Here is a 14,321-nt window from a genome sequence, read left to right as displayed (position 1 = left end):
TCACAGAGATCCAGACAGATCTCTGCTTCCTGAGTGATTGGATTAAAGGTGTGTGCCGCCACTGCCTGCCCTCTATGTCTAATTTAGTGGCTGGCTCTGTCCTCTGATCTCCAGGTAAGCTTTATTGGGGTACACAATATATCACCACAATATTGTTAGAGAGTTACCATGGTATCCAACTTTTGAAAACTTTATGATATGGAATATGAGGCGAGTATTCATGTGATGTACTATAGTACATGTATTTCTTGATGGTCAGACAGTCTCATGAGGGGGATTGGAATAGGGCAAATTAAGTAAATGCAGAAATTTATTTGAACATACAGAGAACATTTGGTTGTAGTTTCATAACCTGATTGTTGTCTATTTTTTCTATTCCAACACAGAACAATTTAGATTTAAAATCTTCATTTTCACATTGTTATTGAAATTCTTAAACTGGACAAAAAGATTTTTTCAGGTAAAATATAGCACTATTAGTAAATAAAAGTGAAGGTGCAAAACATTAATGAAAGTAAGACATGGAAGGTTGAGTATTGGTTGTACAACACTCTATTTTGTCATTCAACAGGAGTGCTGTTTGCTGTCTGTAGCTTTTGTAAGTGCCGATCCCCTGAATTAGCTGGATCAGATGCTGGCATAATAGAAAGTGTACACACACAGAGAGCATCGTGTTAAGCTTCTTATTAGAGCTCACAAACTCTTTCACATGCCCCACTCCACTATTGAATCCATGCAAACAGAATCCTCTTGCTTGCTTCTAGGCATACTATATTCATTCACAGGTCAATAAATATTCCTTTTACTTATCTATGCAAAATAGATCTAGTATTATTCTTGCACTAAAGCAGTAATTCTTCTATGACAGGAATTATGATGATTTTTGCCGTTCGGTAAGAGTGAAACACTCAGAACATTACTTACTGCTATCACATGCATATTGGAAAAGACTTGGAGCAGTGCTTTATACATTCTATCTGTACCTGCAGCAACAAAGTGACAAAATAAAGGCAAACCTAAGTGTGCTCCTCTGATAAAATGATGGAGTGGAACATTGAGAGATTTATGATGTAGGCCAAGGTCAATTTCATGGCAAGGGAATCTGCTTGAGATTGAAATATAGCCAAATGACTTCAGAACCCATATTATCCAACGCTGACTTATGTTCTTCTTGAAAATATGAGTCCTTTCTATATACTATCAATGTGTATAACTGGAGTCATTATGTCATCATTGTAGTTACTATATCTCATTTATCAATGATTAGAATTTTTCCAAATGCGTAAATGAAAAAAATGTTAGCCAAGTGAAAAAACGGTTAGGTTGCATTAATTACCCTTTAGACAGTTTGGAGAGATTGTGAAATCATCTCATCTAATCATTTCTTTCTGTGTGAATTGTGACATACTTGTAACTAATTTAGAAAATGACCCAGACTAGTGCCTTCCTATCTGAAGGATTGGCTTTTCCTTTTAAGACACTGCTTTCATGGATGTGCACACTGAATACCTAATTGAACAAATTGTAACCCAAGATGTTGATACTTAAAACTAATAATAGTATTCCCTATCCCAGTTCTCAGTTTCTGTTTTCTCCTGTTTTACTACCTATGTCTTTTTTTTTTTTTTTCCGAGACAGGGTTTCTCTGTGTAGCTTTGCGCCTTTCCTGGAACTCACTTGGTAGCCCAGGCTGGCCTCGAACTCACAGAGATCCGCCTGGCTCTGCCTCCCGAGTGCTGGGATTAAAGGCGTGCGCCACCACCGCCAGGCTACTACCTATGTCTTTTAAGAGCAAGAAAAAACTAACTACTGATAAAGATTTAATGATGCCAGAGGCTAGAAGATTTCTGAGTTATTTGAATTAAGTAAAATCAAGGATGTGGTGTCAAAATTATGGTTCCTGGGAAGTCTCATAACAACTGGTTCCTGGGAAGTCTCATAACAACTAGTTCAAACAATTGCCGTAGACAAAATGTTTCAAATGCGTTTGTAGTTACTTGATGCAGTTTCAAGTCAAATCTCTTAAAATTCCATGAAAGATCCATGCAGACTGAAAGTCTTTTGAGAAGTGCAAGTCATATTCCTAAATGTTACTATATCATGGCAACGAGCTTTATGCTCTTAGAAATCAAGGTCATATTTTGGAGACAGGCTTATCAGACAAAATGAGTTACAAAAATGCATCCAGATCCCTCAGTAGTTGGATGGGGTTTCTAGCATGAAAATTATGGTGTTTGGCCATCCCATCACCAGAGTAGGTCAGCTCAGGCTGTATCTCGACCACTGCCAGCAGTCTGTTGTGGGGGTATCTTTGTGGATTTCTGTGGGCCTCTCTAGCACGTTGCTTCTTCCTATTCTCATGTGGTCTTCATTTACCATGGTCTCCTATTCCTTGTTCTCCCTCTCTGTTGTTGATCCAGCTGGGATCTCCCACTCCCCCAAGCTCTCTTTCCCTCGACCCTTCTATTTTATTTGATATACTGAAGCATTATTAATACCAATGAAACCAGATTTCTGAAAAGTAAGAGTTATTTTTTTTTGTCATTACTGGTGGCAGTGATGATTCAATGTGTCTTAAATATATCAACTTCAGGGATGACAATAAAACATGGAACCAAGTAGGTAATGAGAAGCAGGGTGCTAGTTATAGGGTTAATATAATAATCATAGAAGAAATAGAATTATAAACAAAAAATCTGTTTGGTTTCATAGAAGCAGAACTTAAGAACTGTTTACTAAATATCTACTACAGGTTCATCATTGTAGAAGAAAATGATGATGATATTCTCCATGTCATAATGGAATCATGTTCACAACGTCACAAAGTCTTGTTCTCATGAGATGTCATCTTTGACACAAGTGTTCTGAAGGGTCAATGGGAGTGAGCAACAATGTGACAGAATTTGTCCTTCTGGGACTCACTCAGGATCCTGCTGGGCAAAAAGTATTATTTGTCATGTTTTTACTCATCTACATTGTGACAATGATGGGCAACTTGCTCATTGTGGTGACAGTTATTGCCAGCCCCTCCTTGGGTTCTCCAATGTACTTCTTCCTTGCCTGTCTTTCATTCCTGGACATTGTTTATTCCACTTCCATCTCACCGAAGTTGATTATGGACTTAGTGTGTGATAAAAAGTCCATCTCTTTCACAGCTTGCATGAGTCAGCTCTTTATAGAGCATTTATTTGGTGGTACAGAGATTGTCATTCTTGTGGCAATGGCTTATGATCGCTATGTGGCAATTTGTAAGCCACTGCACTATTTAACCATCATGAATCGAAGGGTTTGTATCATCTTGTTGATATTTTCCTGGCTTGGAGGTTTTACACACTCCCTGATTCAAATTGTTTTTGTTTTCAACCTTCCTTTCTGTGGTCCTAATATTATTGACCACTTTATGTGTGACATGTCCCCATTATTGGGACTTGTGTGTACTGACACCTACATAATTGGTCTTACTCTCATTGCAAATGGTGGGGCTATGTGCATTATTGTCTTTATACTTCTCATACTGTCCTATGGAATCATCCTAAGATCTCTGAAGAATCACAATCAGGAAGGAAGGCGCAAAGCCCTGTCCACATGCAGCTCCCACATCATGGTGGTTGTTCTCTTTTTTGTTCCCTGCATTTTCATGTATGCCAGACCTATTTATAACTTTTCTATTGACAAATTCATTACTGTATTTTATACAGTTTTTACTCCTATGCTAAATCCTTTAATATACACTTTGAGAAATTCAGAGATGAAAAATTGTATGGAAAAACTCTGGTCTAAAATGTTAACTACAGACAGAATATGATTGTCTTCTCACTGAACATGTATCTAATTGTGCAGGAACAATCAGTGAAAAGTCTAGCAAAAGACAATATCAAAGAATTACAGGTAACTCCTTCAGCAATGAGAATTTGCCTCTCCCAGGGATTAGCTCCCTTATTGGTTGTCCAGTGGAGAGATTAGCCCTGAAACCATATACACACAAGCAATAAAAATGGATTAAGCCAGTTATATTTATATATATTTATGTTTGTATATATATACATATATATATATATATATATATATATATATATATATGTTTATCATAATAATAAAAGAACCCAGGATACTATCAACTTGAGAGTAGAGGGGGCATAGGATGCATTCAAGGGAAGGTAGCTGGGAGGCACTGGAGGTAGGAATAGGGAGGTATAAAGTTATATAATTCTATTTCAGTTAAAGCATAACTAAAAACAAAATAAGATAATATCCTCTACTCAATAGATTTCTCTGGGATACTCTTTAAATGTAAATTCCATAAAAATAGTAAAGTAGCCTTTGATATTAGAATCAATTAAAAGTGAATTTCAGGAAATGTACAAAAGGTATATGCTTTGCTCCCATAATACAGAACACTAAGCTTACTTGAACATAATTTATCTCAATTAATATTGAAATAGGATTTAGCAGAAAATTGTCCATTATTTTCAGTTAATAAATAAGGTAATTTTGAGAGCATATAATCATTCACAATCATAAGAAAGGATCATGGTTTATAGACATAGTATGTAGAGTTTAAATCTGTCTTATATTCTATGGTATAATGAATTTATTTTTATGTGTTTATGTTAGATTTATGTATGCTTATATGGAATATCAATTTACTGCACAGTAACATTCCATTTTATATGTATTTACTAGTTTTTAATCTCTTTCCAATTTGGAGTTATTTGTATTGTTTCCAGATACCTAAAATTATGAATAAAGTATAAAATGTACATGCATATTCATAGCTAAGTTTTCTTTAAACTTGGATAAATACTTATGAGTAACAGAACTAGTTTTAGTGGTTAATTTACCTTTGACTTCATAAGAAACTGCAAGACTCTTTTCTGTATTTGAGCTGGCACCAATTTACAGTTTCACATGTTTTTAATATTTGTAAAAACTTGACATTGCTGGAGATTTTTTAGTTATTGTCTTAGTATATTAATGAAGATGTTAATTATCATGTTTTCAGACACATGTGCCATTGAATTTTGTTCATATTTCCCTATATAAGATCCTTCCCATGTCATCCTCCCTCATGCTGGTTCACTTTCTTCCCCTCTTTGTCCCACTTCTGAAATTTAGATAATACATATTAGAAAATTCAAGCTTCATTTTATATTAATTCCTCCCATGAGCCTCTCTTTTCCTTTGAAATCATTTAGAGTCCTTCCTTACTGAATTTGATGATTGCTTATTTGAGTCAAGATTTTGTGAATTGGAGAAAACACATTTGTTTTAGAGTCTGGCCTACTTTATTTAAACTGATGATCTTCAGTTCCACTCATTTTTCTTATAATGAAATCATCTGAGTTTCTAAAAAATGGTCATTTTAACTAGTATATAGTGGTACCTTGCATTTTTAATATTCTGATTATTGTGAGAGACAAGCAATGAACATGGGTGTGTTAGTTCAGGTTTCTATTGCTGTGATGAAACACCACGACTAAAAAGCAAGTTGGGGAGGAAAGAGTTTATTTGGCTTACACTTCATTGTTGTTTCAATGAAGGAAATCAGGACAGGAACTCAAACAGGGCAGGATCCTGGAGGCAGGAGCTGATGCAGAGGCCATGGAGGAATACTGCTTACTGGCTTGCTTCCATGGCTTTCTTATCCCACTTTCTTATAGAACCTAGGACCACCTGCCCAAGGATGGCACCACCCATCATGGGCTAGGCCCTCCCTCATTGATGCTAAATGAGTTCATTTTCTGCTCTTATCTACCTGGTGCACTTTCATGGGCATCTCTTTTTCTAGGTTTTGGTAATTTTCTTCTACGATTTTCCTGGAGATGTTACTTATACCTTCATTATGGTATTCTCCTTCTATGCAAACAGTTCAGAGATTTGGTCTCTGAAAGGTGTCCCCAAACTCTCTCATATTTCGCTTATAGTTTTTATATTTTCTTATTGGCCCTTATGGAGCAATACATTTTCTCTACTTTGTCTTCTACCCCTGACTTTCTTTTCAACATGATCTGTTCTGATGGTGAGGTCTTCCACTGACATGTTAAATAATAATATTAATAAATAATATTATTAAATAATATTGAGGAATTTTTCCAGCATCACACACACACACACACGCTTCTCTTCCAAAAACTACAAATTGTAACAGCAATGGACCCTAGTGGAAATGACCTGGAAGTTTTCCTGACAAAGTATTCATGAAACTGATTATAACTATAGTTTAAACAATTCAAAGAAAACAAACACATGAGTGAAATAAGGAAATCAATTTAATACATGAAAGCTGAATTCAAATTGCTGAAGAAAATTCAAAATGAAATGATGCTGTATTTCTTTTCTCTTTCTTTTCTTTTTATTAAGAGATTTTTTATTTGTTTTACATATCAACCAGATTCCCCTGTCCTCCCTCCTTCCACGCCCCCTGCCACTCCCACCTCTTCCAAGGCAAAGTCTCCCCTGGGGAATCAACAGAGCCTAGTACATTCAGTTGAGGCAGGTCCAGTCCCCTCTTCCCTGCACTAAGGCTGAGCAAAGTGTCTCAGCATAGGCACTAGGTTCCAAAAAGCCAGCTCATGCACTAAGGACAGGTCCCAGTCTCACTGCCTGGGGGCCCCCCTAAACAGTTCAAGCTAAATAACTGTCTCACTTATCCAGGGGGCCTAGTCTAGTTCCATGGGGGCTCCTCAGCTATTGGTTCACAGTTCATCTGCTTCCACTAGTTTGGCTAGTTCTCTCCGTACTTTTTCCAATTATGGTCTCCATATCTCTTGCTCATATAATCCCTCCTCTCTCTCGTTGATTGGACTCCTGGAGCTCTGCCTGGGGCTTGGCCATGGATCTCTGCATCTGCTTCCATCAGTCACTGGATGAGGGTTCTATCATGACAGTTAGGGTGTTGGTCCATCTGATCACCAGAGTAGGTCAGCTCAGGCACCCTCTCGACCATTGCCAGTAGTCTATAGTGGAGTCATCTTTGTGGATTCCTGGGGATCTTTCTAGCACTCTGATTCTTCTTATTCCCATGGTGTGTTCATTTATTGTGGTATCTCTTTCCTTGTTTTCCCACTCTGTTCCTGATCCAGCTAGGACCTCCTGCTCCCCTAAGCTCTCTTTTTCCCAACCCTTGCCCTCCATTACCCACCCCCCACTCACCCCCAGTTTGCTCATGTAGATCTCATCCGTTTCTCCATTGCTGGGTGATCCCTGTTTCTTTCCTAGGGTCTTCTTTACTAGGTAGCCTCCCTGGAGTTGTGAGTTGCAGTCTGGTTATCCTTTGCTTTACATCTAGTATCCATTATTTATAAGTGAGTACATACCATGTTTGTCTTTCTGAGTCTAGGTTACCTCACTCAGGATGATATTTTCTAGTTCCATCCATTTGCCTGCAAACCTCATGATGTCATTGTTTTTCTCTGCTGAATAATACTCCATTGTGTATATGTACCACATTTTCTTTATCCATTTTTCAGTTGAAGGGCATCTAGGTTATTTCCAGTTCTGGCTATTACAAATAATGCTGCTATGAACATAGTTGAGCATGTGTCCTTGTGTTAAGACTGAGCATTCCTTGGGTAGTGTTTTTATTTTTTCGTTGGAATTTGGTGCATCTGGAGTTAGTTTATTGGTTGAATTATTCATTATTTCTCTAAATGTTCTAAAGACACCTTTCTTCTTTTACAGAGGGCTTTTACAATGTTGAGGAATAAGTTACTTTATAGCAAAGTTGGGATACCAATTTCATCTATTTGTATGTTATTTGGGACTACAGCCATTCTATTCCAGGTCTTGTTTGTCAGTTAGGCAAGTGCATTCAGCAAGTTCTGGGAGCTTGGTACAAGTTTCTTCTGCTAATGTAGCTTTGTCCTGGGTCTCAAGGTTGTATAAGGTAAGTGGAAAATCTCAGGCAAACAGTTGGCAGGACTTTGTGGCTCCTGGTAACTTGAGGTAGGTGGAGCTTCCATGGTTCAAAGTGTGTTGGGATCTGTAGGTCCCAAAGAGAAGAAGAGGGGCCAAATGGAGGAGGTAGTTTCTGGAAGGCAGCTGTGGATCTTAGGTGACTTGAATGGAAGAAGGAAAGAAGGGGAGAGAAAGGCATTGAAAGCTGTAGGAGAGAATGATCAAGTCAGTTATAAAGGCTGTCCCATTCTATGAACACATGATTATTTGAGAGAAGCCTTTAAAACCACATAGGTCTTGAAAGATGTATTCAAAGTCATTAAAGACTACAATTGTCAGCTCAGCATTATACCCAGCAAAACTACCCATGATAAAAACAGATTAAAGGATTTTGTGATCACTAAGACTGTTTACAGAGGATATAAAGGCAATACTTCAGTTTTAAAGAAGGATAAACTTACCTAAGTGATTATAGTAAAGAAGTAAAAAATGCTAGGCTAAAAAATGAAAGAGTTGAGAAAATATCTCACTATTTTTCTTGTGGGAGCAAATATAGACTTGAAGTTCTTGCAGACTTGCAATACCTGATATATTGATTTCTTTAGGTTCATTCTCATAGGCTGAGACCCAAAGTTCCCTTAATAATAAGGTAAGACACGGAGAATGTTTCAAAAAATGAACAATTCTCCACCTTTCAATGATAATTGGACATTCAGAACTATGATCACATCTGATGGTTATTACACAATAATTATACACATCTGTGCATCTTTTCACACTTATGAATAAGAAAGGAGAAATTAGACATATATATTATATTGCAGGAGGTTGGTCTTATCTTTTTGCAAGCTAAGTTGAAAATGGATAACTTTTAGGCCAAATTCCTTTGTGTCCCAGAGGAGCTGATATATAAATAATCACATGATGATATTTGCTCACTGGCTCTGATGACAAGTGGTTACAAGGATAACACTGTAAACATAGAAATTGTTCTTTCTTGAAAAGTAACAATTTCTTTCATATAGAAAGAGACATTCAGTTAATAAAGGCTTGAGATTAAAGAATTTAATGAATGGAATAAAATCACTATGGCTTCATCTCACAGAGATTCAGGATTCAAACAATTCCACTCCTTCCCAATTACAGAACTGTGATTGGTTGTCTTTTCAAGAATTGCGATGTCAACTACAACAGTTACTGCAGTTCTACATTCTCTTTCTCAGAGACTGTGCTTCTTGAGTGGAATCTCTCTCACTACCAGAGTAATGCTGTGCTCTGCAAAGTGCAACTGGCTAAGGAGACTGGGTTAGCTTCCTTCTTTAGGCTAATTTGCACTTACTTGCCTTGCCTAAGCATATTATAACATGTAACAGTTACTAAGCATCTCATTTTGAATTTTTTTCTTTCACATTATGGTTTTTTCATGTCCCTTGACATTTAACTACTTTCTTTCTTTGCAATATCCAAGATTTTATACTCTAGGGATTATTCAGGGAAAGAACTTATCCAGGAGAGATTTCTCCATTTGAATTTGCTCCAAGTACTTTAACAAACTAATTTGTGGTGATCTTAAAGTCTTTTCTGTTGGAAATAGAGGTGATGCAAAGCATTGTCTGTCCATAAAAAATTGTCTACACCCACGAGTAGATGCCTCAGGAGATTTCTGAAAAGTCAATTATGCTCAAGCTGGAGATGGTGTCTTTAGTGGTGTTTGGTTCTTGAGATGTCAGATTTTCTATAAATGTTTATCACTGCTATAAGAAAACTGTAGAAAGTACCAACTGCATTGGGTGATATGGTTGAGATATAGAGTAATGTTTTTAAGTAGAAAATAAGAGAAGTTCTAAGAATTATGAGTGAATTAAAGACTGAAGAAGTTTCTCTCAATTTGTAAGAATAATTTATCTTCAGCTTTGCTATGAGATTAATCTGGTTTTCCATTGTTAGATAAAATTTTTAATAGTTAAGCCCATGGAAATTATTGTAAATCATGAAAGTAAGATCTCTTATGTTGATTCACCAAAATAAAACAAAAGGAGAATAATTCATGTAACTATCATTACTTCATATCTTCTTTTTAGTTATTGTTGTTCATTTATAATATCAAAAATGGGTTTGGGCAATTAATTTAACTTATTTGGTCAATTTTATACACAGTTGTCTAAATATAACAACTTTGCCTTTTCTTTGATAATTTCATAGCAACCAAAATATTCAGCTACCTTTATACAAGTATTGTTATTATATTTAGATATCTTTATATCTGTAATCACAAGTTCATATGTTTATACTCAACAATGATTCTTATTAAAATAGGTCGTAACTTTTTCCTCAAGGGCAAATGCAAGATCTGAAATCATAAACTGGGAGTTCAAAATAATTGTTCTTTTTGTGTTTTGAAGTACGTGGGTTTTTTAAAAACGTTCCCATTGTCTTATGAGAGCCATACAAATAGGGAAAATAAAGGTGACAAATATAGAAGTTAGTTGGGACATATATAGGATATTTGTTTTTAGTTTCATAATCTCAGTGTTTATTTTCCATATTGGCATATGGAAGACTTTATATGTTACATGCATAACAATAAAGAGAAACTAAATTTTTATTGGTATTATAGATTATATTTTATGCAATATTGAACAAAGATAAAGTATTTTTGATGTCTAAATTACATATTTTATCTAAGGGAAATATATTTTTTTCTTGAGGGCTAATATTAATTTTTGTGTGTGAATCTTAAAATGATAGCAGACAATGTGTTGGTGTATTTCCAAATCAAAGCTTGTGGTCAGATTGCCCCTCATAAACTATCACCTAAGTGTGTATTACTCTTATGTTAAGGTTCTACCATGTTCTTAAACACAGTATTAAATTATTTTTAGAAAAGTTTTAATGGCTAATGTTTAAAATACAATCATACTATTCTACTATTTTATAATACTAATCTTTTACATTTTTATGCTAAAATTTAAGTAATTTGTTTTGATTGTGATGTGGAAATTATTAAGCAGAACTTAGGATATTTGACCCAGTGAAATTCAGTCCTGGTAATTAATGAAAATGAAGGAGCAAAACCTGACAGGAAGTATGATATGTAAGGATGAGTACTGGACACAGTACTTCCCTCTTATGTCACTTAGCAGCTGAACTGTTTTCTGCTTGTAGCTTCTACAACTCCAGGTCAGAATGATAATGATACACACAGGAGCATCAGATCTGCCTTCTCAAGAAAACCTCAAGTGCCCTTTCACTATAAAAACCATTCAAACAGCATCATCTTATTTGCTTGTTCCTACACAAAATCTACCCTTTCACAGGTAAATAAATAATCTTCACACTTATCAGTGGTAAAGTGCATATTTCTTGGGACATATAAGTTAATATTAAAAGTATAATATTATTTACACCTCAGGCTGAAAGCAATAGTTTTTCTGTTGAAATCAATTGTGATGATTCATTAGTTCTTGGTCACAGTGAAACACTCAAAATATTTTCTAACAACTATCACCTTCATGTTTACCAGGCTGCTTTTTACTGCTTACCTGTAGCAACAGTAATAACAAAGTAACCAGAAAAAGGAAATGATAAGTGTGGTCCCCTGGTAGAAATGAGCACGTAAGGCATTGACAAGATTCTTATGTGGTAAAAGTTCATCTTCACAGTAAGGGAGAGAATTTCAGATTAATAAATAAATCCACATGGCTTCATAACCCATATTATATACCACCAGTCAAGGAATGGTTTTTCCCTTTAAGATGCTGCTTTCATGGATGTGGACATTGAATTTCTAACTCAGCACTTTCTGCCCTGGAAGATGATGCTTAAAACCAATAATTAGTGTTCCCAGTTCTCAGTTTCTGTTTCCTTCTGTCTTGCTACCTATGTCATTTAAGAACAAGAAAATTGCTAACTTCTAATGAAGTAGTTGCTGATACCATGGGATAGAAAATTTCTGAGTTATTTGAATTTTTTTTTGTAAAATCAAGAAAGTGTGGTTAGAATTGTGGTTCCTGGAGAGTCTTATAAAAATTAGTTGAAGTAATTGCTATAGAAAGAAATGTTCTAAATGCATTTGTATTTACTTGATGTAGTTTCAAGCCAAATATGTTAAAATTACGTGGGATTTCCATGTAGATTGAAAGTATTTTGAGAAGTGCAGGCCACATGCCTAATGTTACAGTATCATGGCAATGAGCTTTATGGTCCCAGAAATCTTGAGTGTATTTTGAATATATTCTTACCAGATAAAGCATTTTACAACATCGCTTCTATATTAATTTAGATAGTGAAGGTTTGTGATAACATAGAAGCCAGATTTTTTAAAAGTAGGAATTATCTTCTGTCATTACTGAAAACTGTGATGATTTTGTGTGATAATGTATTTTAAATAATTCTAAGTGTATGAATGACTATAATACATAGAGTCAATGAAGTTATGAGAAACAAAGTACTACTTGGTAAAACTATCATAGGGAAATAAAACATTCAAAAGCAAGTTTTATTTAGGTTCTTGATAAAACTGAAGACTTGTTTACTAAATTCATACTGCAACTTATCACTGTAGAAGAAAATGATGAACATGTTCTCCATGTCATAATGAATTCATGTACTTAAATTCCCAGCAGGTCTTGTTCTTAGGAGCTGCCATCTCTGATACAAGCCTGTTGAAAGGGCCAATGGGGAAGAGCAACAATATCACAGAATTTGTTCTCCTGGGCCTCACTCAGGATCCTGCTGGGAGAAAAGCATTGTTCGTCATATTCTTACTCATCTACATTGTGACAATGGTGGGCAACCTGCTCATTGTGGTGACAGTCATTACCAGCCCCTCCTTGGGCTCCCCAATGTACTTTTTCCTTGCCTCTCTATCACTCTTGGATAGTCTTTTCTCTACTGCCATCTCACCCAAGTTGATTATTGACTTACTCTGGGATCAAAAGACCATCTCCTTCACAGCTTGCATGAGCCAGCTCTTTATTGAGCATTTATTTGGTGGTGTTGATATTGTCATTCTGGTGGCAATGGCCTACGATCGCTATGTGGCAATTTGTAAGCCACTGTATTATTTGACCATCATGAATCGTAGGGTTTGCATCACTTTGTTGATATTTGCCTGGACTGGAGGTTTTACACACTCTCTGATTCAAATTGTCTTTGTATACAACCTTCCTTTCTGTGGCCCTAATGTCATTGATCATTTTATTTGTGACATGTCCCCATTACTGGTACTTGCATGCACAGACACTTACTTCATTGGCCTCACTGTCATTGCTAATGGTGGAGCCATGTGTATTGTGATCTTCATCCTCCTCCTAGGCTCCTATGGAATTATCCTAAGATCTCTTAAGGCTCATAGTCAGGAAGGAAGGCGCAAAGCCCTGTCCACATGCGGCTCCCACATCTTGGTGGTTGTTCTCTTTTTTGTTCCATGTATTTTTATGTATGCCAGACCAGTTTACAACTTTCCTATTGATAAATGCATTACTGTTTTTTATACGATTATCACTCCCATGTTGAACCCTTTAATATATACCTTGAGAAATTCAGAGATGAAAAGTTCTATGGTAAAGCTCTGGTGTAAAATGCTACCTGCAGATTAAACTGGAAAGCCTCCTAGATGAAATTACTTTTGATATTTAAATAAAATCAGCTATAGATAATTATAACAAAGGATGATGATACCATCTACTGATTGTATTTATCTAGGATACTTTTCTTTATTCAAAGCCTTTGAAAATGAAAGTTTTCCTTTGAGATTGAAACTGGTATGACATTATTTCAGTATTATAAATAAAGGGCATGTGACTTTTGTAGCCACACGTTTTCCTGTGTCCTGCATGGCCCACAGTCGGAACAATATTTCCCACTCACATCCCGTAGCTGCTTGATTCCAAACAAATACACAGAGGCTTATATTATTTTCAAACTACATGGCCATGGCCTTTGGTTCAAGCTTCTTGCTAGCTAGCTCTTATAAGTAAACTTAGCCCATTTCCATTAGTCTATATGTTGCCATGTGTTCCATGGCTTTACTTGTGTGCTATTACATGCTGCTCCCTGGATGGTGGGATGGTATCTCTCCTGCCTCTCCTTTCTCCTTTCAATACCCCCCTTGGATTTGCCCACCTGGCTCCATCCTGCCCTGCCATAGGCCAAAGGGCTTTATTTATCAACCAACCAGAGCAACACGTACTCACAGCATACAGAAATACATCCCACAGCAGGTTTTGTTCCATTTTGAAACAAAACTATGTTCCCTGTGAATATAATTGTTCTCTTTTGAAATTGAAATGGAAGTTACTATATGGGGATTCATTTTTATAAACTGAGAAGACAATATTGTATATTTATGATCACTCACATTAGTCTTTCCAGATCTTTCTAAAATTATGACTAATAGACACATTCCTGGGACTAAAATATGG

The 14,321-nt window shown here is 36.0% G+C and overlaps 2 protein-coding genes across 2 annotated transcripts; both read left to right on the top strand.

Moving 5' to 3' along the window:
* The first annotated feature begins 2,875 nt into the window (after positions 1-2,875).
* LOC131908345 (olfactory receptor 4A5-like) lies at positions 2,876-3,805 on the top strand. Its single transcript, XM_059259398.1, has one exon. The coding sequence runs from the start codon at positions 2,876-2,878 to the stop codon at positions 3,803-3,805; it is 930 nt and encodes a 309-aa protein (XP_059115381.1).
* Positions 3,806-12,572: 8,767 nt separating this feature from the next.
* Positions 12,573-13,496, top strand: LOC131908344 (olfactory receptor 4A15-like). Its single transcript, XM_059259397.1, has one exon. It carries the CDS (start codon positions 12,573-12,575, stop codon positions 13,494-13,496), a length of 924 nt encoding a protein of 307 aa, XP_059115380.1.
* Positions 13,497-14,321: the final 825 nt, after the last annotated feature.

The sequence above is a fragment of the Peromyscus eremicus genome, chromosome 4 (assembly GCF_949786415.1).
Source record: "Peromyscus eremicus chromosome 4, PerEre_H2_v1, whole genome shotgun sequence".
Classification (NCBI taxonomy): domain Eukaryota; kingdom Metazoa; phylum Chordata; class Mammalia; order Rodentia; family Cricetidae; genus Peromyscus; species Peromyscus eremicus.
Note: the sequence above shows the minus strand (reverse complement) of the source record. Positions and strands in the feature narration are given on the sequence as shown.

Coding starts and splice junctions, on each gene's coding strand:
- LOC131908344 (XM_059259397.1), top strand. CDS start 12,573: ATGGGGAAGAGCAACAATATCACAGAATTTGTTCTCCTGGGCCTCACT.
- LOC131908345 (XM_059259398.1), top strand. CDS start 2,876: ATGGGAGTGAGCAACAATGTGACAGAATTTGTCCTTCTGGGACTCACT.